The 26,766-nt window shown below is 48.9% G+C and overlaps 1 protein-coding gene across 1 annotated transcript in view; it reads right to left on the bottom strand.

The window, feature by feature from the left end:
- Window positions 1-26,766, bottom strand: part of LOC144820278 (uncharacterized) — a 988,894-nt gene that overhangs the window by 439,549 nt on the left and 522,579 nt on the right. The window contains exons 19-21 of the mRNA XM_078677866.1: window positions 24,091-24,306; window positions 13,084-13,322; window positions 12,272-12,401 (exon numbers count right to left, since the gene is read on the bottom strand). Of these exons, the coding sequence (XP_078533992.1) occupies window positions 12,272-12,401; window positions 13,084-13,322; window positions 24,091-24,306 (585 nt within the window). The remainder of the gene's footprint in view (window positions 1-12,271; window positions 12,402-13,083; window positions 13,323-24,090; window positions 24,307-26,766) is intronic.

Genomic DNA, 26,766 nt, shown 5'->3' with positions numbered 1-26,766 from the left:
ATGTGGATGACAGCTCTTTTTAGCTTTCCATGAACATACACCTTCATCAACAAGCTTTTTTAAGCAGTGTTTGAAAGATGTGGTGGCTTGGATTGAGGAAAGTTACCTTACACTAAACTCATAAAACGGAGGTTCTTTTTGTTGGCACTAAGACCATTCCAGATGATAGCCTGTGGTGGTCACCGGCCTCCTGTTTTGTCTCCTTCAGCTCTTTTAGAATAATGCTCCACCTCATTCCAGTGGCCTCCAGAAAAAAAGATTGGCCTCGCTTTGGTTACAGCTAAATTGTACTATGCCAATAGTCTATTTGGGCCTCCCAACTTTGCTCATTCAACGGCTTCAATATATCCACAATACGGCCACTCGTCTCATTCTGAAGATTCCCTCTTGTTCAGCTATTTCCCTTAATTTGCACCATGTTCACTGGCCTCCCTTGGTTAAGAGAATTCAATGTAAGGTTCTCAATTTGAGTCTAAACCCATTAGTGGCCCTTTATATCTGAGGAGACACAGGCCTCATTCACAGTCCGCAGCTTTTCGGTCGAAGAAACTGAAGCTTTTGTATGTTCATCACATATGTATAGCCAGACAAGGCGGTCATTCCTTTACTTACCTGGCTACCAAATTGAGTAACTTTCTGCTGCTCAGTCTATGCTGCAGCTCTTCGGAATCAGTTTTTAGAAGCAACCTCAAAACGTACCTGTTCTAGGACTCTTATGGCTATGCAATTGTCATTGTTTCTTTCTCTGTGCTCGCGGCTAGCCCCAGAACATCTTTGGAGGTAGCTGTGCTTTACACATGCCATGAATTGAACCCTTATCTAACAGCGGAGGACACCGTTGCATTGCTATAGTTAGGACCCAGTTACCATATGAAGAGTGTTTTTGGTTTTCAAATAACTTTGGTGCCGTTTGACAAATCTTCATGGAACTTTCCCAAAAATTCGTTCCAACTCCGCTCCCTACAGGGAATTTTCGCAGTGATCCGTTAAGTGGAGGCACAGGAAAAAATAAGAGGGTCCTAAAACACTATTTGCCCGGTGTGAATTCCATAGGGATTTTTGAACTGCGCTACAACCCATCCAGCTGAACTGCATTACACCGAATCCGATAGCAAGCTATATATTTTCCAGGAAAGCTTGTTTTTTTATTTAGTGTAAATTGGTTCAGTAATTTGAGAAATTAAGGTTCACATTTTATGTATAACTGGACAGTTAAGTTTGCAGGCCTCTTGCAGGAGTTCCACTGAGCAAGCAACTTGAAACAGAGCAATCTGTTTGGCCAAGATGGCATCTTTTCCTGTCTGCCCTTTCAGTCCTGAAGGAGTGAATCGCTCATGTTCTGATTGGCTGGCAGCGATAGGAAGAGAAACGTGCAGCCACCATTTCTGGACATTGACGTGCGGGGGGAGGGGGCCATCCAAGCAGGACACCGGGCCAAGCTCCCCCAGGCAAATAAAAGAAATAAAGTTTGGTTGCTATAAACCCGTTGGACTCTCACAAAAGCCAGCAGGACTCCACTGCTTGGAGAGTTTAACAAGAGGACATAGGCTGCGCTGGTCCAAAGTAGAGTCCTGCAGGGCCCAAAAAAAAAAAAAGATAGGGGGTGGGGAAGGGTCTTCCAGGCCAAACCATGACTACACCACACACAGCCAATGGTCGTGCAAGGCAGGAGAGGCTGCTTGCAGGGAATTCGGTGCGGTGTCTGGCCATAGTGATCAAAACCATACTGCACACGGCCAAAGGCGGTGCAAGGCTGGGTGCAGGCCCTGTAACCAACCGCTTGCGGCGCACAGCCAAAGGCCATGTGCTGCAGGGGGGATGACGGTCTGGGAAGGGGAGGATAGTAGCAGGGTCTGGCCAGAGGCTTTGGGGGACGCGGCCGCCAGGCTAGATGCGGGAGTGCCTGGCGCCGGGTGCGGCCTGAGCTTCTCTTCTGGGGAGGTGAGGAGGCTGGGAGTTCATTTTGTGTGTCGCCTCGCCCCCCCCCACCCGAACTCTTCGGCAGCCATACCAGGGTCTCGCGGAAGCACCTTCCGGGCGGACGGAGAGACTGTGGGCTGTGGTGATGCCTGGCCGGATGGGTCACCCCTAGGGCCTGAGACTGCTATATTGCCTCCTGGAGACGCAGTGAGACCTACTATAACCCACTGTGTGACTCCCGCTGGGACACCCTCATCCCCCCGGTCTACTGCAGCTGTTCGCGCCCTCCGCCATCTTGGGGTGCAGTGGGGGGGATGTGTGCGGTTGGACCTGCCGGAGTAGCGGGTCAGCTGGTCTGAGACCATCCTGTGTCCCCGAGGGCGAGCTGCTTGATCCGCGGTGAAGTGTGACACCTCTATTGACTGCCCTGACACCGGAGAGGCAGGGTGCCAGACTTCCAGGGCCCTGCAGGTTCTCTGGCTTACCTCGGACTTGCTGCCTGGGGGGGGCCCGCTTCTCCCCACTATCTGCGGGCCACAGGGTGTGATGTGATTCGGTGTGGGGCAGATTGGCTACTGTTTCGGGTGGCGCACGCATGTGCCTTCCCCCCCCATTCTCTTCCCCTGGACACCTGGGGCCTTGCTGCTGAGGCGTGTTGGGGGGGGGGGGCCTTGGAGTCCTGGGCCCACCGTTGCTGCCTAGAGGGCCGCCACTGATGTGAAGAGTTGAGCTTCCCTAGAGAGCAGCCTCCTCCCTTCAACGTCGGGGAGCGGGTGAGGAATCGGCCACTATACCGGGTGGCTGCGGCTGAGGCGCTGGTGCGTCCCCCCTTCGACCACCCCCAATTGACTCTTCGAGGACATGGGCAGAAAACGCGCCACCCAGGCCACCATTCCCCCAACCCAAAGTTAAATGGACCAATTCACCAAGCCGATTAGTGCATCACAGGCCTCGGTGGAAAGCAGGATTGGAGAGGTGAGGGCAGACGTGGCCTTGATACGACAGGACCTCCGCAATGTCACGGGCCTGTATTACATAAGCGGGTTCCCATATCTCCACGATGGAGGATGACGTGGGCACTCTCAAATCCCACGTGACCCGCCTTCAGACAGACCTCGGAACTACATCGCAGGGCCAAAGATGCAGAAAATAGGGCCCGAAGAAACAACCTGCACCTCCTGGTTTTTACGGAAGGAGTGGAAAATGGATGCACCGACACCTTTGAGGCCTGGGTCCGATCCTGGATCCCCAAAGAGAAACTCACCCTGGTTTGCGGTGGAGTGGGCTCACTGCTCCCTCGGTCACAAGCCCCCTCCTGGGGCCTCCTGCTCGTCCCATTATCCTTCGAATCTTCAACTTCCTGGACAGGGATGTGATCCTGGAGGCCTCCAGGGTACTGGGTCCACTGCACTTCCAAAACTCCAAAATTATAGTCTTCCCAGATTACTCTAGAGAGGTGCAGACTCAACGCCTGTCTTACGACTAGGTCAAGCAAAAACTCAGGGCCATGGGTCTCTGATACAGACTCCTCTTCCCGGCTCGCCTTAAGGTGTTTTTCCCCGGACAAAACATTTTTCTTTGACACCCCACAGGCAGCATGGACCTGGCCTACGGGTGAGCTGCCCCTCCTACCTGGCGCAGCTCCCTTCCCTGCCCGAGGAACAACGACGCAGCTTGGCCAGGAAGCACCCAAGGTGCAGCGGTGCCATACTGGATCTAGAAGATTAGGCAACCGCCAGGGGGGGTTGAGGGGGGGGGGCTAGTTCTCATGCCCCAGGGGCACAGTCCCTGTGCTCCCCGACTCAGACCTCTAACCAAAAGGCCTCCTTCCCCACCCTGGTGTCTTCACTTATCGATATGGGTAGCGCCCCAGGATCAGACATCACCTGGTGGAGGGCCATGCCAGACTCAGACCTGTCTGGGAGCCCCGTGATCCGTGGCTCTGGTGGAGAGGAGGGGGTGTGATCAGTGCTATAGGTTGTGTACCTTCATTTCACCCTTCAGGACCCTGTGTGGTGGGCCTCTTCCAGTTCCCATGAATGGGGCTCTGCCTGGCTCCTCTGGACAGCCCGGCCAGGGTTTACCTTTCATTGCAATCCCGGATCTGATCCATCCTATGACTCTTATGTTATCCACTCCATGTTTATCTACTGAGGGCATTTATCCGTATACATGGAGGGGGGTCCAACTCAGCCATGCTCCTGAATGTTTGTTGCTAACCGTTTTAGAGTAGCGAATCCCCTCTTTGTGGGGTAGTGGTTGGGGTTTTTGGGGCGACAGATGCTTCCACTTCAGAAGTGTAGGGTGGGGGGAGTTGGGGGGCAAGGGAGGGAAGGGGGACCATTGTCCCGACAGTTTATCTTTAGCCGCCTACGGGCGGCTGGTTGCAGTTCTCATGGGTAGCCATGTTTCCCTGATTGGTCCACAGTTGACAAGCAGATCACATCTCTCATCAGTTTGTTATTTTTGGCAGACTACGGGCCACTGTCTGAGGTTCTCATTGGTAGTCGTGTCTCCCTTTTTAGTTTCCACAGTTGACTAGCAGATCAGCACTTCCCGAGGCCCATTTCCTGAGCCCGGATCTGGGTGGGTGCTCCCCTCGGGCTGGGCACAGACCCAACTCGACATCCGCCCCTCCGCATTCCATTTCTCTAAATGACTTACACCCTCATTAGGCCTATCCACATCCTCTCCTGAAATATCAATGGCCTCTTCCTTGGCCGTCCTCCGCGCTGCTCACCAACACACACCGGACATTCTCTTCCTCCAGGAGATGCACCTCCTGGGTTCGGAAATGCAACTTCCTAGCTTGATACGGAGTTGACAGGGTCTGGCACTCTGGTTTTACACAGGGCTCCCGAGGTGTGGCTATCTTACTTAGGAAGGGGCTTCCCTTTACACTGGCTAAAGCAGAGACTGATGCACAGGGCCATTAAGTGACTGTCTCGGGAACCATTGAAAGGCGCCTCTTGAACCTCCTAAGCATTTACATTCCCACTGCACTCCTGCCTCCAACTCTTCGTCACCTTACACAGGTAATCTCCTTTCTACAGGGTCTTACAGTGGTGGTGGGGGACTTCAACGCCATCCTGCAACCCCTGCGTGACTTGACGGGGACCGCATCAGAGGCCCGTGGCACCTCCGTGAGGATCCTCTCGAGCTGGTCCTCGGCCCTGGGTCTCTGACGTATGGCGGGTTTGGAACCCCCACGGAGAATACACCCACACATCGGCAGCCCACCATACTTACTCCCTATTGACCTTCTCCTGATGCCTGCCACAGACTGCCAGCTGGTATCTGGGGCCACGATATTACCCAGGGGGATTTCGGATCACTCCCCCCATCGCCCTCTGTCTTGGGACCTCGTCAACGGGTCCACGGGCGACTTGGTGGCTAAACGCCTGGTTCCTGCAGGACTGAGATAGTGGAGTCACTTGGTCAGGAATTGAGTCACTATTTTTCCACCAATAAGGGCTCGGTTCCTTCACCGGGGACGTTGTGGGAGGCCAGCAAGGCTGTTGTCCGGGGCTGGCCAGGGGACTGGTCCACGCGAAGCGGGCGGAGCAAACGGCCCAACTTGTCCAGCTGGAGTCTCGGGCAGCGCAACTGGAAACAACCCAGCTCACTAGCGGTCACGGAGATTCCTCCCGCCAATTAGCAGCGGTTCGCGAGGAGATTCGCTGGATCTCTTTGGAATCCGCTAAAATGCTTTGGCGTTAATCGGTGGCCCGTATTTATGGGTGGGGTGATAAGAATGGCAAGCTCCTCTGCAACCTAGTGTCCTATCCCAAAGTCAACCGTATTATTCCAGAAATCTGTTCAGATACCGGGGCCCTCCGAGTGACGTCCTAAGCCATTGCGCAAACTTTTGCTGCTTACTACACGACCCTCTACACCACTCGTCCCCCGGGCGCTCCTCTGGCAGATTTGCTGGACAGGACTGGTACTCAGCTGCCGTGTCTCCCTCAGGAAACTGCAGAGGCTCTGGATTGCCCCTTCACCCTGGAGGAAATCAAGGAGGCTATTTTGCTATTACACCCCGGTAAAACGTCTAGTCCCGATGGTTACCCTCAAGAGTACTACATGGCCTTTCGGGATATTTTGGCCTCCCATTTGATGGAACTATTCAATCATGTGGCGGAGACAGGGTCCTTCCCACTCAAATCTGATGTGGCCATGATAGTGGTCATTCCAAAGACACAATCCCTCCCTGAGTTGTGCGGACTACCGCCCGATCTCGCTGAGATCAAGATCTTCGCTACTGTGATAGCTCAGAGACTCAGACCCCTCCTGCAAGACCTGGTACATCCCAACCAATGCGGGTTCATGCCTGCCAGGTGCACTCGTCACTGCATTCGTCGCCTCCACCTGGCTCTGGCCCACCGCAGTCGCCTAACCCCTAATTTGGCACTGCTTTTCATAGACTTTGAAAAGGCCTTCGATACGGTGGACTGGGGTTATCTTGAAGATGTGCTGGAAAGGATGGGTTTCGGTCTCCTTCCGCCACCTGATCAGAGTTCTCTATACTAACCCCAGAGCCTGTGTTTTCATTAACGGAGAGCTGTCCGAGACATTCCCAATCCGGAGGGGCACGCGTCAGGGGTGTCCGCTCACCACTTTTATTCGAGTTATCAATGGAGCCCCTGGCGGAGCTCATCCGACAGGACCCGCTTATCCGGGGTTGTGCCTGGGACTTGAGCCAGGTCGATAAGATAACCCTCTATGCGGACGAAGGTCTCGTTTATTTGGCGGACCCACACAGCTCTTGCCCCAGGTGCCTAGAGGTCCTTTCCGCTTTCGAGCAGGTCTCTGGATACCGTCTCAACCCGGCGAAGTCAACTCTGGTCCCTCTGCATCCCTCCCGGGACTGCTTTGACTGGCAGGCGGTCATCCCCCTTAGGACACAATCGTTCAAATACCTAGGCATGTTGGTTACTCTGCCAGAGCTCGAATGGGCTTTGAATATCACCCCTTTGGTCGTCAGGATGAAGACTGACCTCAAGAGATGGCAGTAACTAATCTCCACCTCTACTACCTGGCCACGAAACTCATCGTGATCCACGATTGGTTTGCGGGCGGCTTGTCCGACCCAGCATACCGCGTGAAACTCAGCACATAAGACTTCACACAGATCCAGACATTTTTATATGGCAGCCCAGTGCCACAGGCTCTGCCCCCGGTCACCAGGACGGTGCTTCTGGTCTGGCACACGGCCCTACGTCACGTGCGGTGGGACCGGAAACTCACTTGGCAGACGCCACTTTTGCATGGGTCCTGGATGCAAGAGGGTCTAGTCCTTGCAGGGATTCCGATGCTGGGACCTCATCGGGATTTCGTTGCTCGGAGATATATGGGTGGGGGTCCACATCTGATCCTTTGCAGACCTGCAGCAGCGCCACGCTCTTCCCCACTCCCAATTCTATAAGTACCTACAGCTCGATGGGAGGGGTGGCTGGGCCCCCTAGAAGAGGCGGATTGGAGAGATGCCCTTATGGCACCCAAAACCCTGACCACATCCTCCAAGTTACGCCTGGTCCAACTTTACTATCTTCATGCTGCATACCTCACCCAGACACGTCTATTCCGGGCCCAGATGAGATTCCCCCCAGCGTGCGCACAATGTGACTCCGCCCGAGGCTGATTTCTATCACATGGTATGGTGTTGTCCGGTTTTGGTACCGTTCTGGAGAGGGGTGGAACTCGCGCAAGCCCTGGGATGGGAGGTTCTCCAGACCCGATGCGCCTGCTGCTGGGGGTGTTTGACGGCCTGGATGGCTCTAGGGTGGACAATCGCTTTTTGGGGACTGCCGTAGGGGTGGCCAAAAGAGACATAGCTGCTCACTGGTCCCAGACTAAGGCACCAACTGGACAGAGATGGAGGAAAGGAGTGGACTGGTGTGAAATGCAGGAGGAATCCCTATTCGAAGCCCAGGGATGCCCTGACTTATTTAGTAAAGTGTGGGGTAAATGGTTTAATATGCTACCACTGTGAGGACTTGCCTTCATTTTATTTTATATACATCTGTATTTATTATCTGGACTGCCATGCTCAGCCCTGATGGGCCGCCCTTGTCTTGTTAACTGTGTACATTGTCATGTCTATCTCAGTGATTAATGACCTGCTGCCAATGAATTGGTTTTAAAAATCCAATAAAGTTGATCAAAAAAAAGTATGCGTTGTAACAACTGATTCAAGAGGAGAACTTCTCACCCCATTGTGAGTACTCACCACAAGCTAGTAATATCAGTATATGCATCTTGCAGTTACATGATCTGTCTAAGCACTATGTTCTACTATAAAGACCATTTCCTAAGGAAATTATAGTTTGTTGAATAGAATGTCAAGATAAAAAGCAGATACCGATTTGCTAAACACGGTTTTTCTTTTCTCAACATTGATTGTGGAGGACATCTTTAGTTATCACAAGGATGTAAGTATAAAGATTGACTCCAGCACATACAAACACTACCAGACATTAGGGTGGAGAGCTCATCCAACTGCTTGATGCGTTTAAATGCAATTGATGTATTTTGGGAGTTTAGTGAAACTCACCACATGGGGCACAACAAAGCATGCCTTAATACCTCAGATCACAGGCCCTCCAAGAAATTCAAGGCAGATAAACCTGGGCTTGGCCAGTCACCAAATGGAATTCAAAGGACTTCCATGTTCAAGCACTGCAGTGATTTCAGTGATACTTCAAGTCCTAACATATTAATAGCGAATATTGAGCTGACCTCTGAGCGACCACTGTGCCCTCGGCCTGGTTGCCCCCACGCTCCCCGCCTGCTGCCTGCCTCCTACCTGCTGCCTGACTGCTGCCTGCTGACGCCACTCCAGCCCGGCGCCCCAGCCGCCACAGGGCCGCCCGCCTCGATCGCCACTCCAGCCCGGCGCCCCAGCCGCCGCAGGGCCGCCCGACTCGATTTTCGCGCCGGTTTTTGCCGCGACCCCGCCCCCCCGCCTGCTGATAGGACAACGCGCTCCCCGCCTCACAGCTGACCCGCCCTCACGGATCCCTTCTTATGACGCCCCCTCAGCGACCGCGCGCAGCGGGAGCACCGAATGAGCGCCGAAGGTGCGCCAAAGGTAAGCCCGTCTGCGCCCGTCCGCGCCTGGACTGCGCCCAGTGCCAGGACCCCTGGCCCCCGCAGTTCCCAGCCCACCCGCCGGACGTACGATGCCGCCACCCTCAACGCACTCAACACCGGCCGATTCCCAGGATGCTACCGAGCCACCCCGAGACGCACCCACGGACCCTTCTGCTGTACCGCCTGCAAGTTCATCTGCATCCGGACCTGCCTCGCTCCAGCACCCGCCAAGACGAACACTAGCAGCAACCACCTCAAGTGCATCCTGCTCAACACCCGCTCAGTCCACAGACACGCCATCGAACTCTGGAACCTCATCGACACCACTGCTCCTGACGTTGCCTTCCTCACGGAGACCTGGATGAACGCCTCCTCAGCGCCCGACATCGCCATCGCCATCCCAGAGGGCTACAAGATCACCCGGAGGGACCGCACCGCCAGACAGGAGGAGGCATCGCCATCATCCACAGGGACACCATCCGCATCACGACCCACACCGACGATATCCTGACTACCGCCGAACACCTACACTTCCAGATCCACACCGACCCGAAGACCACCCTCAGAGGCACCCTGATCTACCGACCCCCGGGACCACGCACCCAATTCAGCGAGGACATCGCCGACTTCGTCAGCCCGCATGCCCTCCCCTCCGCTGACTACATCCTCCTGGGGGACCTCAACTTCCACCTGGAGAACAACAACGACCGCAACACCACCACCCTGCTCGACAACCTCGCCAACCTCGGACTCAAGCAACTAGTGACCACCCCCCACCCACCTCGCCGGACACACAATCGACGCCGTCTTCTCATCCAGCAAAGACATCGCCTTCAGCCACGCCACAGGACTCCACTGGACGGACCACAGCTGCGTCCACTTCACCTTCAGAAGAACGACGACCCACCACCACCAGCAACAGGTCGCCCGCAGAAGCTGGAGCAAGATCACAGCCGACCAGCTCGCCGCTTCCCTGAGCCAGCACCCTCCCGCCAGCTCAGCGAACCCCAGCCAGGCCGCCAACAACCTCACGAAGTGGATCAGCAACTGCGCGGACGAACTCGCCCCACTGAGGACCCCACCCAGCAGACCCGGCAGCAAGAAGGCCCCGTGGTTCACCGACGAACTCAAGAGCTCCAAGAAGAACTGCCGAGCCCTCGAGAAAGCCTGGAGAAGGGAGCCAACACCGGACAACATGACCACCCTCAAGCTTGCCACCCGGAAGCATCACCAACTGATCCGCGACACCAAGAAAACCGCATTCAAGGACCGGCTGGATAACAACGCACACAACAGCAAGGAACTCTTCAACATCGTGAAAGAGCTCTCCAACCCCAACGCCGGAAACAACGACATCACCCCATCGCAAGAACTCTGCAACTCCCTCGCCTCCTACTTCCACAACAAGATCGCGGACATACACAACAGCTTCAACACCCAACCGACGAACGCCACGTCCAACTCGACCGAACCACCGCCCCCCACCACCACCCTCCGCACCTGGACTCCGATCTGCACCGAAGAAACCGTCCGCATGATGAACTCCATCCACTCCGGATCTCCGACCGACCCCTGCCCTCACCACGTCTTCAACAAGGCCGACGCCGTCATCGCACCCCACCTGCGGGACATCATCAACACCTCCTTCACCACCGCCACCTTCCCTGAGAGCTGGAAGCATGCCAACTCAGCGCTCTACTCAAGAAACCAACAGCGGACCCCACCGAGCTCAAGAATTACCGCCCCATCTCGCTGCTCCCGTTCCCAGCCAAAGTCATCGAGAAGACAGTCAACAAGCAGCTGGCCGCCTTCCTCGAGACAAACGGATCCCTCGACCCCTCACAGTCTGGCTTCCGAGCCAACCACAGCACCGAGACCGCCCTCATCGCTGCCACCGATGACATCCGAACCCTAATGGACAACGGAGAAACAGCGGCCCTCATCCTACTAGACCTCTCCGCGGCCTTCGACACCGTCTGCCACCACACCCTAGTGCATCGCCTCAGCAACGTCGGAATCCAGGAGAAGGCGCTGGAATGGATCATCTCCTTCCTCTGCGTTAGAACACAGAGAGTCCGTCTACCACCGTACAAGTCAGAGGCCACCGAAGTCATCTGCGGCGTCCCTCAAGGATCCTCGCTGAGCCCAACCCTCTTCAACGTCTACATGAGCCCCCTCGCGGCCATCGCACGCCAACACAACCTCAACATCATCTCCTACGTCGACGATACCCAGCTGATCCTCTCCCTGACCAACAACCCCGCCGCCGCCAGAGCCAACCTTCACGAAGGAATGAAAGAGGTAGCCGAGTGGATGTCGACCAGCCGCCTGAAGCTGAACTCGGACAAGACGGAAGTCCTCATCCTGGGATCCTCGCCCTCCGCCTGGGACGACTCCTGGTGGCCCCCCGCCCTGGGCACCGCACCCAAACCGACAGACCACGCACGCAACCTGGGCTTCATCCTGGACTCCTCCCTCTCCATGACCAAGCAAGTCAACGCCGTCTCCTCGTCCTGCTTTAACACCCTGCGCATGCTACGGAAGATCTTCCGGTGGATCCCCACCGAGACCAGGAAGACTGTCACCCAGGCACTCGTCACCAGCCGACTGGACTACGGCAACGCCCTCTACGCCGGAACCACCGCCAAGCTCCAGAAGAGACTCCAACGGATCCAGAACGCCTCAGCCAGACTCATCCTCGACATCCCACGACACAGCCACATCTCCGGACACCTAAGAGACCTGCACTGGCTCCCGGTCAACAAGAGAATCACCTTCCGTCTCCTTACCCACGCACACAAAGCTCTTCACGATCAAGGCCCGAGCTACCTAAACAACCGCATCAACTTCTACGCTCCCAAACGACACCTCCGATCAGCCAGTCACGCCCTCGCCACCGTCCCCCGCATCCGAAGAACGACAACAGGAGGAAGGTCCTTCTCCTACCTGGCCGCCAAGACCTGGAACTCCCTCCCGACCCACCTGCGCCTGACCCAAGACCACCTCGCCTTCAGGAAGAAGCTCAAGACCTGGCTGTTCGGGCAGTAGCAGCACCCCCCCCCCCCTAGCGCCTTGAGACCCTCCGGGTAAGTAGAGCGCTCTATAAATGCCTATGATTGATTGATTGATTGACCTCTTAAACCGCTAACAATTCTATAACTCGACTTCCCCAGTGATTGGCCAGTTACATGTGAGTGCATAACTTATTGCGAGGACTTACTCCAGTTCTCACACTACAAAACAGGATTTCCAAACTTACACTCCTCTTCATCGCTTCCATCTGTGCAATCCTTCTTTCCATCACATTTCCAGAAGTCCGGAACACACTGATTTCCACTTGCACATGAAAACTGGAATTCACTACATGTGATTGCTTCAAGTTTGCAATCCTAGAGCATAGAAACAAAAAAAGTCAGTCTTAATATGTAACTATTTTATGTCCTAGCACATACAGCATTGGCCAAGTTTGAAGTTTGGTTTTCAAAGCAATCTAGTGAGAAAAGAAGCACCACAAACAATACGGGCCTTTCACTCCCTTGGAGTAAACTTTTGCTGATAACCTAAGGTGCAACAATTTTAATAGTCTTTAGTGCATAACAAATGTACCGGCACCAGAGGGTCGAAATCATCCCATAAAGTTGTCTGTAAAAATGAAATACTTCATTGTAGAAAGGAAAACATGCCAAAACAATGGGACTGACTAGTGAGGTGACGAAACACTTGATTAGTAAAATAGAGGCTACTCCGAACAATTTAGGCTAGTTTTACATGCATTTACCTGCTTCCACTTGTTCCACCAATCTCTAGTGTTCATTTGATTAAAAAATGAGAAATTCTGTAGTATATCTTAAACACACTCCACTGGAAAAGCTGCATGTGACGAAGACTTAATTGACTATCCCTAAGCAAACTGATTTTGCAAAACGGGTAATTGTTACATTGACCAGATTTATTCCAGTTTTCATTGGAGCTTATGTTTGCTCCAATAAAGATTTTTATTTACTTATAAAATTGAGGCTTTGCAATAGACACAATCACAAATGTAATTGATAGAATGTAATTAACCAGCACCTTCTCATCTGTGCCATCTTCGCAATCAGCTTCTCCATCACAGAGCCATTCCTTGAGAAAACACCCACTTCCACTCTGGCACTTCATCTCTCCTGGTCGACAACGCAGGGGTTTGGGAACAGTACAATTCAATTCATCAGAGTGGTCCTCACAATCGCTGTCCCCATCACAGCGCATGGAAAAAGAAATGCACTGGCCATTCTGGCACGAAAACTGGGAGCTACTGCATTCTTTACGCACTGCATAAGAAAAGAACAGTAGTTAAAGTCAGAATTATTATGCACCTCATTTTAGAAATGAAAACGTGAAGGCATCTCTAAACTGGACGGATTTATTTGATAAAGGCTATTATAGGCCTCCATCACCATGACAGGAGGTGGGGCGTAATTCTCACCTCCTCAGAATCGGCAACAGTTACCTATTATGTAATATTTATACATGCTAAAACTCAAACACTGCTGGTACAGACGTATGCACAATATAGGATCTCAGATGATCACAAATCACCCTGTGAACTCAGACAATATGCTAGGTGATAACTAACAAACCTAAAAAAATTCTTAACGACTAAAAATGAGAAAATAAATTCCATTGTCAATTGTATGGCATTCCAGTATGCACTATAGAAAATGTAAATTATAAGTGTATGGAAAAAGTATTTAGGATCCAAATGTATGCAATCAACTCTTCAGTACATTTCAAGCCTAAAAACCTCAAAATAAGATTAACTTCACTATTCAACCATTTCTTAGACATTGTGTGGCTATTTAACATTCACAGAACTAGGTGAGACTCCAGTCTACATAGACAAATCAAAAGGCTCACATTGCATAAACTGGTCATGTCTTATTAAAATACATCACAACAAAAGATCTAAGAGAAGTCAGAAAAAGAGGCCATCCCAGCATTTTGCCAATTAATTTGAGGCAATTTTCTTCAAGAAGGATTTTGAAATGTCACTGTCAACTGCATCAAAGATCTGATTACAGCAAGATCTGTAGTATCTTCAAATTCACCTCTATAAGTTTGGCACTGAAGTAAATGGCCAAAGGAAAACTACATATTCACAACCATCCTACTTGTTCCTTGTGAACATTTCCTCCTACTTGGTGTAATCATGAATGCCCATGAGCTGCAAACAGCAAGAAAAACTCTTGTCCAATTGGATGGATTAAGGGAAACACAAAAGCATAATACTGAAAAAAACAATTTAAAAGGAAGGAGAAATCTAGTATACAGACAAATTACAATATCACTACTAGCTATGATTGCCAGATGAGGACCAACGAGGGTTCACAGAAGCCTGAGGAAACAGTGAAGTCTGGGTTGTGTCAAAGTATGCAACAAAGCAAACAAATCATCGCTGTCAGCAGAATATATAGGTTTTCACTGATCAAAAAGGGCCTATTTAACCAAGAACTGGGTGAGTGAAATTTGCTGCCATATGATTTATCCTATGTATTTAGCAAAGTTATTTTTTGTGTAAATGCTCAAAGTGTTCCTTGAAAACCTTGACAGAATTAGTTTTCTAACCCATAAACATGAAGGAATCTGTACAAGATTAGCAATTATGCCTACAGAAGTGTAATACAAATATGTATGTCTAAATGTTTCCTTTATTTCTCCTTTAGGAAAAAGGGATTATTGCACTTTTTATTTTAGCATTAAATGAGTTCTTTTGTCAAAAATGGACTCCAGTATAGATTTCCCGCTACAACTTATAAGTTATGCATTTGCAGTTCATAAATTAAATAAAGGTACATTATGGGAATTTCGCACATCTCTAATCTTACCTTACCTGGGCCAAAAAATTACATTCAATTGCTCATGGACTAAACAGCTGGATGGCAACCACTTGGGCCAAGAATGCGGAGACTCAAAATAAACTTTTCTTATCCCTTAGGCTACAATATAGTAACCACCTTGGACAGGGACATGAACACTAAAGTAGGAAGCAAAATTATGTGCCTAACCCATATATGGTACTCTTTGAAAGCACAATATCCAGTAGAGAAAGTTAAAGTGAAAACCTGGAAGCAAATTATTCCCAGAACCAACCATCAACCAATGTCTTGGCTAATGCTGCATATCTACATATTAGACAGGATGAACATATCTAACAATTTATGCTATTAACAGAGCAACAGGACTGATCAAGGGCAGCCAAAGACAATGAAAGCAAATCTACAGACACAACCAAAAACCTTGTTTTTCAAGAAATCTTCCAATTCTACACAATGTCCCACTTTTTCTAGGCTGAACTAGTATAAATTGGTAACTCAAGAATGCACTGGTTGCATACAAAAAGTATACAAGAGGCTCTAGGACAACTCAAAAGAGTCTGCTAATAAGAACTTCTATAATAGCCCCTATCCGCAAATCATGAATTGCCATGAAGACGGATTCTAGTTGCAAGACAAAGCATTTCAGAGCTAAGAGCAATACAATGGGCACTATCAAAAATGACAAAGTGCCATCTGGTGGACAGAAAACCTTTGAAATACGACTTCTCACAAGGTCTGTTGTGAAGAAATCAAAACCGCAAATTTCCAAATCCAGTGATTCAGTGGTCATCAGGAGTGTTAGACTTGGCTCTTTCTGCATGGTCATCCCCAGACTTGGCCTATACTTTATTTTTGCCTAATTCATTTGTTGGCTGTAGGACACTGCACTTTACCAGTGCTCAAGTGCTTGTGCACTCTGCTTAAAACATTGAATTGGCTTATACCCAATTGGCATATTTGATTTACTTGCAAGTCCCTTGTAAAGTAGTCCTGTCTGTGTGCCGGGCCTGTAAATTAAATGCTACTAGTGGATCTGCAGCTCTGATTGTACCACCCACTTAAGTAGCCCTTTAAAAAGGTCTCAGGCCTGCCAGTGCAGTCTGTGGACAGTTTTAAACTGCCATTTCGACCTGAGAAAATAAACGTAGTGCAAGTCCCAAACCTTTCTTTTTAATACATAGACATCACGCTTAGGATAGGCCCTGGGCAGCCCAGAGGGCAGGCTGCAGTGTATTTAGAAAGTAGGACATGTACTTTTAGGTTTTACATGTCCTGGTAGTAAAAACCCCATACATTTGTTTCACTACTGCAAGGCCAATCTCTCATGAAGGATAAAATTGGAGTTGTGCTATTACATTTTATGAGTAAAATTTCCACATAGAAAGCTATGATGAAGTCGGATTTTATACTGTAGTTCGCAAAATGCCACTTTTAGAAAGTTGCAAACACAAGGAGATGGACAGAGCGCTGAAACTTATCAGACACTCACCCCCCCAATCACAGATCTGGATTGAATCAATTGTTCTTTAGCTCACTTTGCCACCACCTTTCAGAAACAGCTATATGCAAATCTCATTGGGCGCAAGGTCAAGACTGATTTGCATATGGCTGGGTGAATGTATGACATTGTTCTGCATTCTGTCCATCAATTGATCTTTTTACTTTTAGAAAGTTGGCAATTTCTTGCCTTACACATTTGGTGCCTGCCTGCAGCCGGTCAGTGGGTTACAAGACTGGGTGTAGCTGACAGTTGTGTATTCTTCCTAGACACCCACACACAGTGGGGAGCTTAGGTATGACTGGATGGGTTACAATTGGAAGGAAAGGTGAGAGGAGCTGGGACCAGCCCCACTTTCACTTGAATAGGCTATGTCCCATTTCCACACAAATGGCTGCATAACCCCTTGTAGTTAGTGTGAAGCCAGGGCCAGGAGAGCAGGTCACCTGTGAACTTCAAAGGCATGTCTCTAGATATTTTCCCACTATTCCAAAAGCACATCTGTGTATAAAAGAACCTCAGAGACTCTCCAGTACACTTCTGGACCTTTGGATACTCAGCTGTGAAGTCACTGCTGCCCTGCTGTGCTGATCTGCTGCCCTCTTGCCAGGGAAAGAACTGGACCTGGAACTTTATCTTGACCCCATAGTGGCTCAAAAGGGTAGTTGGCTGGCCTCCTAATCTGAGCCTCCGTAAAAGGCTCACCAATCAGCTCCTGGGCCCAATTGGAGTCCCTGACCCCCAAGTGATGTGTCTCAGCTCCAAGACCCCTTGTGTGACTCACAGGCTCTTTAAATAAAGCTTTTGGACAATCACTGGACCCGTTCACACCAGAACGGCACCTCTTGAATCGAAAATCAGAACAAGCCTCCGCCAGCCAATTTCTTCACATAGCAAGTATCAATCGCCTACGGAGGACCAACACAAAGCCCCAGCCGGCCCAACCGTAATGCCGGCTTGCTCTTCGCACCACGCAGACTACCACCCATGGTGCTCTCCTTGCTCCCCACGTCGCATTCAACCAGAGACAGGACTCTTGGGACAAAGCTTAAGGTAAAACTGCAGCAGGAGTAATCTGGGCTGGTCTTCCCCACGGTTCATTGGGCGGTCTGAGCTTTGGTTTTTGACCCGGCCCAGCGTGACCAGATAGCAGTTGGTCCTTAATGTTCAGGCCCTATTTTTCAGTTTATTCTTTGAAAATGAATAGCTTAGATTCTACAAATTGGATTTTTGTCATTTTGGTCTTGTTTTATTTATTACATTTTGCTCTGATCTCCTAAACTGGTTTGGGATCTTTGTGTGGTGTTTAGAGTGTTTTGAAGTGTTGCACAAATATGTTACACATTGCCTCCAAGTTAAGCCTGACTGCTCTGTCAAGCTACCAGTGGATCAAGCACAAGTTAATCTGGGGTTTGCTGGAGTCTTATCCTTTTTACTATGGCTATACAGTCCCTCACGGCTGCCTTTCAGACTGCTGCAGACACATGCGGTATACAACATGGAGGTTTTATTCATACTATATCACTACGCACATATTCTGTTCTCCGTGATGTGGTATCTGTGTTGCAGGACGCACTGAAAACACTGCAATGGTTCAGTGTATTACCAGGACTCCAAGCTAACCACAGTAAATCCTGTATTTTTCCCTGAAGACCAAACGCATTGAAGAACTTGGATCAATTGGCCTCACTGACCTTACATTAGGATACTACAGCCTATAAATACTTGGGAGTCAGGATCTTCCATGTACAAAAAAGGATATTTCATTGACTCATGTCCAAGATGTCTTGCAACATGAGCAGACTTAAATTGTATGTTCTGGGGATGCCCATCACTTAGTGGTTTCTGAACCCATGTGAAGAACATGCTCTTAATATCAGTTATCACTATTGACCTTAATCTGAACTTATACCTTTTTGTTTTGATAAAGCACTCCAATAAATGTTATGTGTTATGTTATGTAAAACAATTTATACCGCGCACGTACACCGAGACAGTTTCTTGGCGCTCAAAACAGACATAACAAACTGAGGCAGGGAGCATTACTCAAAGGCCAGCTTAAAAAGGTGAGTTTTCAGGGTTTTACGAAACAAATCATAAGTGGGGCAGTGACGAAAGAACACAGGAAGGGAATTCCAAAGGGTGGAGCCAAGAAAGGAGAACCGGAGGCCACCGTGTTTTTTTCGGCGAATCGGTGGAATGCAAAGAAGATTGTCAGCAGATGATCGAAGGTTACGGGATGGAAGGTATCGCCTGAGTTTGGAGGAAATGAACTCGGGGGCGTGATTGTGAAGGGACTTGAATACGGTGCAGCCAAATAAATGTAATACAATAACAGGATTGTCAACCTGGCTACTGTTGAAAAAGCACCTCATTGTTGAAAAAGCACCTCATTGATCAGATTAGGGCATACCCACACTATCAATCTGTAAAAGAATGGAATAGGAAATTCTATAAATGAGTGGGGAGTCAGATCGATTGCCACATACTCCTGAGGCGGAAGCCGGGAGGTTTTACTGCTAGATAACAGAATACTTGTTATTTCTACCATTTAAACGCACTGCACTTTACACCAGCACTAGCGCTTTTAAATGGTTTGCTATCACCGCTTTTACTGTGTATTTTGTGATCTGTGTTACTTTGAGGAATTACCTGTTAAAACTCTCCCAAACGACCGCTTGTAAGCCGCTTTACTGTACCCAAGAATAAAAAGGCACATAGCCATTTCGAGGCCCCCGGTCTAACAAACAATCCCCTCGAGGCAAGGAATCCACGGCCGCCATCTTGAATTGGGGCCTGGACAGCGCTCTAGTGGCTGGGCGATTTGGGCCCAATCCACTATAAAATGGAGCCTCCTCCCCGTCCGCGCAGCGGGCGGGCGCAGCGGTCGCGCCGATGGCGCGCCAGAGGCGCGCCAGAGGCAAGCCAGTCTGGGCCCGTCCGGGCCAGGCACAGGGCCATCCACTATGCCCGTCTCACACAGTCCCCGGATCAGACACTCACATGACTACCTCCTGCAATTTTTGTACGGCAGCTACTTCCCCAGGATTCCAAGCCCCATAATGAGCCTGCAGAGACATCCATCCACCAGTCCTCCAATGGTATCAGCCTAGCTCTGCTGAACTGTAGATCAGCCCCTAAACACGCTATAGAGATTAAAACACTTAAAATTGGATATTCTCTTCCTCACGGAAACCTGGCTAACGTCTCACTCCGAAGCAGACATTGTCAATATGCTACCCCAGGACCACCTTATACAATATCAGAATAGAAGGGAGGGAAAAGGAGGCGGACTAGCGATTGTCTACAAAAACTCCTTCGTATGCAGGCTACAAGAAGGAGGAATTGAGGACTGCGAAAGCACCCATTTCTCCCTTCAGATAACTCCTAATAAATCACTTACGGGCACTCTGATATACCGTCCACCCGGCAGCCTAGGAAATTTTGTAGGCTCACTACTAGAGTCCACTATTTCCTCCTGCACCTCGACCCCAAACTTCATCGTGCTCGGTGACTTAAACTTACATTTAGGACAACACAGATAAAACTGCTGGGGACCTCACTTCAGAATTAAAAGTACTTGACCTGCATTTAATTAATTCAGAAGCTACTCACATAAAAGGTCATCTTTTGGACCCTCTTTTTACCAATCTGCCAAAAACTGAGGTTCAACCTGCGATCCCTCTCCCTTGGACTGACCATTTTCTCATCCCATTCACCTGGCAAACTCCAGTAAAAAGGGTCCACACCCCAACCCCCAGAGAACACGATAGAATATGGTCTAAATTATCATTTGAGCACTGGACACAGGAGCTAATCCGCTCCGCTCCTCTGCCACTCCCTGACCCGGTAAAAGCAGACGAGAACTTTACCAGCTGGCTCACTTCCACTCTGGATATAATCGCCCCTAAACAAGTTCTAAAAAAGAAAAATAACTCCTCTAAATCTCCATGGTACTCACAAGAACTCAGGAACCTACGAAAAATCTGCAAAATCCATGAGAGAAAGTGGAGAAAAAAGTAAGGAAGAGTAAAAAACTGCAATGAGGACCTACAAAGCAGCACGAAAAGCAGCCCAAGCCTCCTTCTTTGACAAAAAAATCAAAGCTGCATCTAGCTCATCCCGAGAAACTTACAAAATAGTCAAAGAGCTTCTCAAGATACCCAACCCCCCCTCTTCTCAACAACCCTCAGTTGCCAGATGCAACCAAATAGCGGGCTTCTTCCAAAACAAGATCACTAACATTCTGCAATCACTTCCACCCAAAGCAGACAACAACCCCACGGCTGCCCCCCCCCTACCCCGAGACCAACCCTGGACAGCTTTAATCAACTGTCCAATGAGGACTTCCTGAAAGCCCTCAGACCTGAAAAGTGGCTCCCCCAACGACCCTGCTCCCATTCGAATTTTAAAACAAGTTGGACCTACCATCTCTCACCTGGCCTCTAACCTTATTAACACCTCACTGCGCCAAGGAATGGTCCCCCCCAGTTGGAAGCATGCCATGGTCAAAGCACTACCGAAAAAACCAGGCCATGACCCCTCAGATCTAACCAACCTTCGACCAATCTCTCTCTTGCCTGGCATGAGTAAGATCGCAGAGAAGGCAGTCAACCAGCAATTGTCAGCCTTCCTCGAATCCAATAACCTCCTTCGACCCTCACAAACAGGCTTCCGTCCAGGCCAGGGGACTGAGACAGCCCTCCTGAAAGTGGTAGAGGAAGCCAGATGCATCTTGGATTCAGGGGGATCGGTTATACTGCTCCTCCTGGATCTAAGCGCTGCATTTGATACGGTCGACCACAAGATTCTAATCCAGCGACTATCTGAGCTAGGAGTGAGAAACACAGCACTTTGTTGGCTCTCATCCTTCCTAGAAAACCGTACCTTCCAGGTCTGTGAAGGGAACATGCGATCAGATATCCTTTCCCTCCAGTGTGGGGTTCCACAGGGCTCTTCATTGAGCCCTACACGGTTTAACACATATATGGCCCCCCTGGAGGATGTGGTCACCCCATTTGGGATAAAAGCCGTCACTTACGCTGATGACACCCAAATGATCGTATCAAGAAGAAAAAATCAAAAACCTCCATGATTGCCTAGAAGGTATATACGTTTGGATGTCCAACTCAAGGCTTAAGCTCAACGGCTCAAAGACCGAGCTTATGCTCTTGGGACACCAACCACCGTCCCTCCCCATTGCTATGTGGCCTTCATGCCTAGGACCCCTTCCCCAGCCCAAGACCGAAATTAAAAGCTTAGGCTTCTGGCTGGAACAAAACCTCTCCATGACAACACAAGCAAAAAAAACAGCCGGCACCTGTGTTGGTCTACTTCGATCAACCAGGAAGATTCTTCCACTACTCCCTGCAACCTCACAAAAAATGCTCATGCAAGGTCTAATACTGTCTAGATTAGACTACTGCAATGCCCTTTTTTTGGCCGCCCCTGAAGCTACGCTCAATGTCCTGCAGCGAACACAAAATGCCGCTGCAAGGATACTCACGGGAACCCCCCGTAGAGTTTCAGCCAATCCTGCCCTAAAGACATTGCACTGGCTGCCGATCCGAGACAGGGTCAAATTCAAAACCTTATGTACCACCCACAGAGCCATGCAAAATCAAGGACCCCCAATGCTTAAATCTATGATCTGTCCATACATACCTTACAGACCCTTACGTTCAGCGCAAGGCAACCTGGCTAAGGTTCACCGAATTAAAAGAGCTCGAACCGGTGGACGCCGTTTTTCGGTTATCGCCGCAACCCTCTGGAATTCTCTTCCAATCCAACTCCGGTCTGAACCTAATCATATGAGATGCCGAAAACTTCTCAAAACTCACCTCTTCCCGCAATAACCTTTCCTCTTCTGCTTCTATCCTCAGGTGTTTGTCCGCAATCTCAGCGCTGGGACGCTTCCGGGCAGCCATGCGCTATAGAAGTCCCATATTCATTCATTCATTCAGGGGCAGCTACTATGCACCAGCAGAGGCAACAAACAATTGCCTCTGTGGCAGTGTGACACCATGATGCTGCAGTTACCATACACTAAAGGACATAGACCGGCCCCCTAAGAGAGAGACAAAGGCTGAGATGTAGGCATGAGGTCCCACAAAAACAGCGTCAGTGTACAATTTCCTATAAAAATTGCTGAAACTTCCAGCACTTCCACTGGCTTATCGCAGATTGCCCATGCTCATCCTGAATATTATTAATCCTTCTGGCCGCCTCTTTTTGATGAAGTCTTTTAGACAGTATTCGGCCAGAATTTTTCGCCCACTTCCTATATCTCAGATCTGTATTCCCTAATTTGTGCTGCCAATTTAGAAGCAAAGTTCTGGTATAGCATAATTTTTAAAATAGCTAAACCTTTCGAAATTTGTTCAGTGTCCTGGCCGTTGCTAACTGCTACCATAAACTCATTTTCTAACAGCCGAAGTTTATTCATCTAGTCCATCAATTCCACCCATAGTTTACGCGGTTTATTAACAGAATAGCTTAAACTCTCCCCACAAATGCCAGACTTAAAAGCGTCCCATACCATATGAGCAGAGGCAGAACCACGATTACACTGAAATAAATCTATTATCCATTTAGACATTTGTTCACAATAGGCAGAATCCACCAGTAATTTGCGTTCGAAAGTCCAAGCCCTTAAGGGGGATCTATAACCGATTTCTAACTCTAGCAATATAGGATTATGATCGGAAATTATTTTGGGTTGAATATCAATCGTAGCTGAACTAGCGAACTCTGCTGTCACAAAGAAGCAATCAGCTGGGGATATAGCTCGGTGGTAGAGCATTTGACTGCAGTAATACATCTTAATATCTTTTGCAAAGGACAGTCTTCATTTTCCAAACATCCTCACTGCGAGCAACGACTTTACTTGCAACCAGATGGTGAATGTAGACAGGGTGCACAAGGCATCTACTCCAGATTATCTTACATTACACTCGCAAAGTATCTTCCCAAATTTTAGAAAACCAGTGGACACTATCTGACCATGCAGTACGGCACCACCACCAAATGTGTCAAAGGAGTGAGTATTTTGGTATCAATTGTTTAAATTAAATACTTATATCACTTAACTGGACTGGCCAGGCAGTATAGGAATTTAGCCGCTTTCTGTATTTAAATAAACATTTTAAGACTTTCATTTTGATATACATTTCATAATATTGCTATGCTTTTTACCTAATAGTCTAACCTTGAAATAATGCTCACCAAGTCCTTAAAGTCTACTTTTACATACAATCTTTTTTGCACACAACAAACTGTGCCCAGGACTAAGGGGAGATGCAGGGAAAATCAAAGCTACTTCTATAACTCTGCATCCTCTTATTCACCTCAAAGTCTGACTAGAACTACTTACGTTCTGATGTCTAGATTCAGACACAGATTTAAACTTTGGGTGTTTTTTAAATCCTGCCTGATTTGCTATGAAAGATTCAAGGATTTTCCATTCCCAATAGTATTGAATCTAACTGGAAGATGCAGACACCCATTTCTCTCAAGTTTTTCTGATTAGGACTGAATCTTCAGGATGATTCAAGCATGAGCACAACTTGCAGGATCTTATAGGTCACCACAAAGCTCTCTGGAAAGAGATTCTCCTTATGCCCCCCAGCAATGCTATTGAGCTCAGAGTAATACGCATCTTATGTAGTTATTTTAAGACAAATAGGCTTCAACCCCTTAGGAAGACTGTACAGAATAGGACCTTACCACAGTCTTTTTCATCTGTTTCATCAAAGCAGTCTGGGTTGGCATCACAAATCCAGCTTCTTGGAATGCAGCGAGTGTTCTGGTCGCAGCGCAAGGCACAGTCCTCGGTGGGCTTCCAGCAGTCCAGCTCATCTGAACCATCAGAGCACTGGGCCACGCCATCACAGTGAAAATGCTCCTCAAAGCACTTTTTCCCATCAAAGCACTTAAACATACCTTGGGAAGAAAATAAGCAAACAATTCATAGATCCAAAAAGCAGTCCTTTTTGTTGATCAAAGTATGGGAGACATAAGTGAGAAAAACTATTCAGTAGCAGGCTATGAATATATAGGATATGACTAGTGGTTAAATGAGGTTGCCCTTAAAAATGCAAGGAACTATCCAGAGACACTGGCCCATAAGGCACTCTTCGGCTCAGGAGTGAAATATCTTCAGCGCAGGCTGGGCTTCTATCGCCCGGTCCGTGTCTTACGATCTGAATCTTTGTTCCTTGCGACGGTTCCCCGCATAAAGAAAGCCCGCATTGGAGGGGGCGTTCCTTTAGGCTTAGGGCACCACAGCTCTGGAATGCCCTACCATTGGTCTTACGTGGTACCTCCAACCTGATGTCTTTCAGGAAGGGCCTAAAAACTTGGCTTTTTACCCTCTAATTTGTTTCTCTGCTGTCTGTTGTTGCCTCCTTTTTTTTGTTGTCTCGTGTTATGTTTCTTGATTATGAGTCGCCTATTAAAAGCGCCGGGACACTCCATTGGAGTAGCCGTGTGCTATAGAAATTAAAATTAACATAACAGAGAAAAGATCACATGGTCTCGTCTACCCTTCCTCACACCAACCCCTACTCAGGTCTCCCCTTCTTGGATTGTTAGTTCCCACATTTTTTAGTACGTTCCTTCTGTGTAGACCAACATAATTGTGTGGCAGTAAGAAATTCCAGGGTAGGTTTTAAACAGATGTATGCCTAGTGCTGAAGCGCTGTTAGATTTGCTGGGAATGGTCCAAAGGAGCCACCAGTGCAACACTGGGAACCATTCTCAACTGTGCAATTTGACCTTCTTGCCCTGCAAGATGCTTACGGGCAGGTCAGTCATATTGTAATACCTGATGCATCCAGTTAACTGCAATTTAGGGTACTGCCTTGCAATGAACATAAATTAAATCCTCCCCCCCCTTAAATATCCCGTGGTAAAACATTACAAGGAAGTCTGCGCACACTCCTACCTCAATTAGCTGTTACTAGGAGTGCCTAGGGAAGAGATTTGAATGGAGGACAGTGGTTTGTTAGATTTGCCCTGAACCTCCGTCATATGTACCTCAACCTTCCCAATCTCAACAGGATGAGATTCAGGGCTCAACTGGGTACGATTTTCTTAACTGAGATCATTAACCAAAGACCAAACATTTGAGGCTCCTGAAGGAACTCAATTCAGTTCGAAAATGACAATAAGTTAAGAGGGGCATAAGGAGTCCGCCTGTCCTTATTAATCGTTTATTGAGTGGAATGCAACTAGGCTTAATGACAATCCACTTCTCCCCATGGGTTACTGCCAGATTCCAGGAGAACAGGATATCCTGTTGACTTCTTCACAACCTACTACATTCCTTCATGGACTTCATCCGCCCCATTATAATCTTACGGTTAACTAGAAGTCCTCATATATGGGACACCCTACTTGAAAGTGTTCAGTGGGTTTGTCCACACTGCCTCTCAACCCCCGCCCCCTCATTTTAGGTCTTCAGTTTATGTGTCCCAGTAGTCAGTGCCACTGAAGAGGAGACCTGTGCAGCCACGGCACTCGCCTTTAACACTTAAAACTGCTCATGCAGGTTAGGTTACTAAAAGTGGAGGCTGCTATTTTAAGTCCCTTGCCAATATGTCCCAAAGCACCTAAGTGACTGCCCATGGCGATATCTTCAATAATGCCTAATAGATTGCAGCTGCCTCTGCCAAGATGCACCTCAAACCATTGCAATCACGGACTTCCCAGGCCTGTGCCTGGAAGAGGACTGTATAATGTGCATTTGAAAAGCGCACGTTCACCCTAAAGGGTATCTTGGCACTGTATAACATGTTACCCAACTCAATGGTACTAGTGTTATTGACCTCCGAAGGATAAAAGGCTGAGTAGACCCGCCAGGATTTGAACCTGTGACCATGAGGTCGAACACAGGACCCTACAGTGGACACAGTCCACTAAGCCAAAACAGCTTGCAAAGTGACTGCATCAATGCCGCATTTCCTGAAAGGCCCAAGAAACAGACCCCATAAATCATCCATCTGGAATGAGACGGTTCACCAGTGGACAATGCTGTGAGCCCAAAAAAAGATCTGGCTGAAAATGACATGTCGCCGCTGCTTCCAGGACACTGCCATGTGCACCTTGCCTTCCCGCCAGGATTGGAGTAGCCACCTGGCCAGACTGTAAAAGGGCACAATTCCTCCCCAGCAGTGGTGCAAGAGTACAGACTAAAATACAGGAGGCCGACCACAGGAAGGGAACAAAAATCATCCAGCCAGAAGATGGGAATTTTCTAGCTTTGTTCTCCCAAAGTGCAATAAGTTTTGAAGAAAACAGCAAGAATGGAATATTGTGTTGCAAATATAGTTTGTGCATCAGCCAGATAGTTTAGGACAATGTCATGTGCCCATACTGCTTCAGCACCCAGAATTAGCTAGG

The sequence above is a fragment of the Lissotriton helveticus genome, chromosome 2_1 (genome assembly GCF_964261635.1).
Source record: "Lissotriton helveticus chromosome 2_1, aLisHel1.1, whole genome shotgun sequence".
NCBI lineage: Eukaryota > Metazoa > Chordata > Amphibia > Caudata > Salamandridae > Lissotriton > Lissotriton helveticus.
This window is presented reverse-complemented; position numbering and strand designations above follow the sequence as displayed.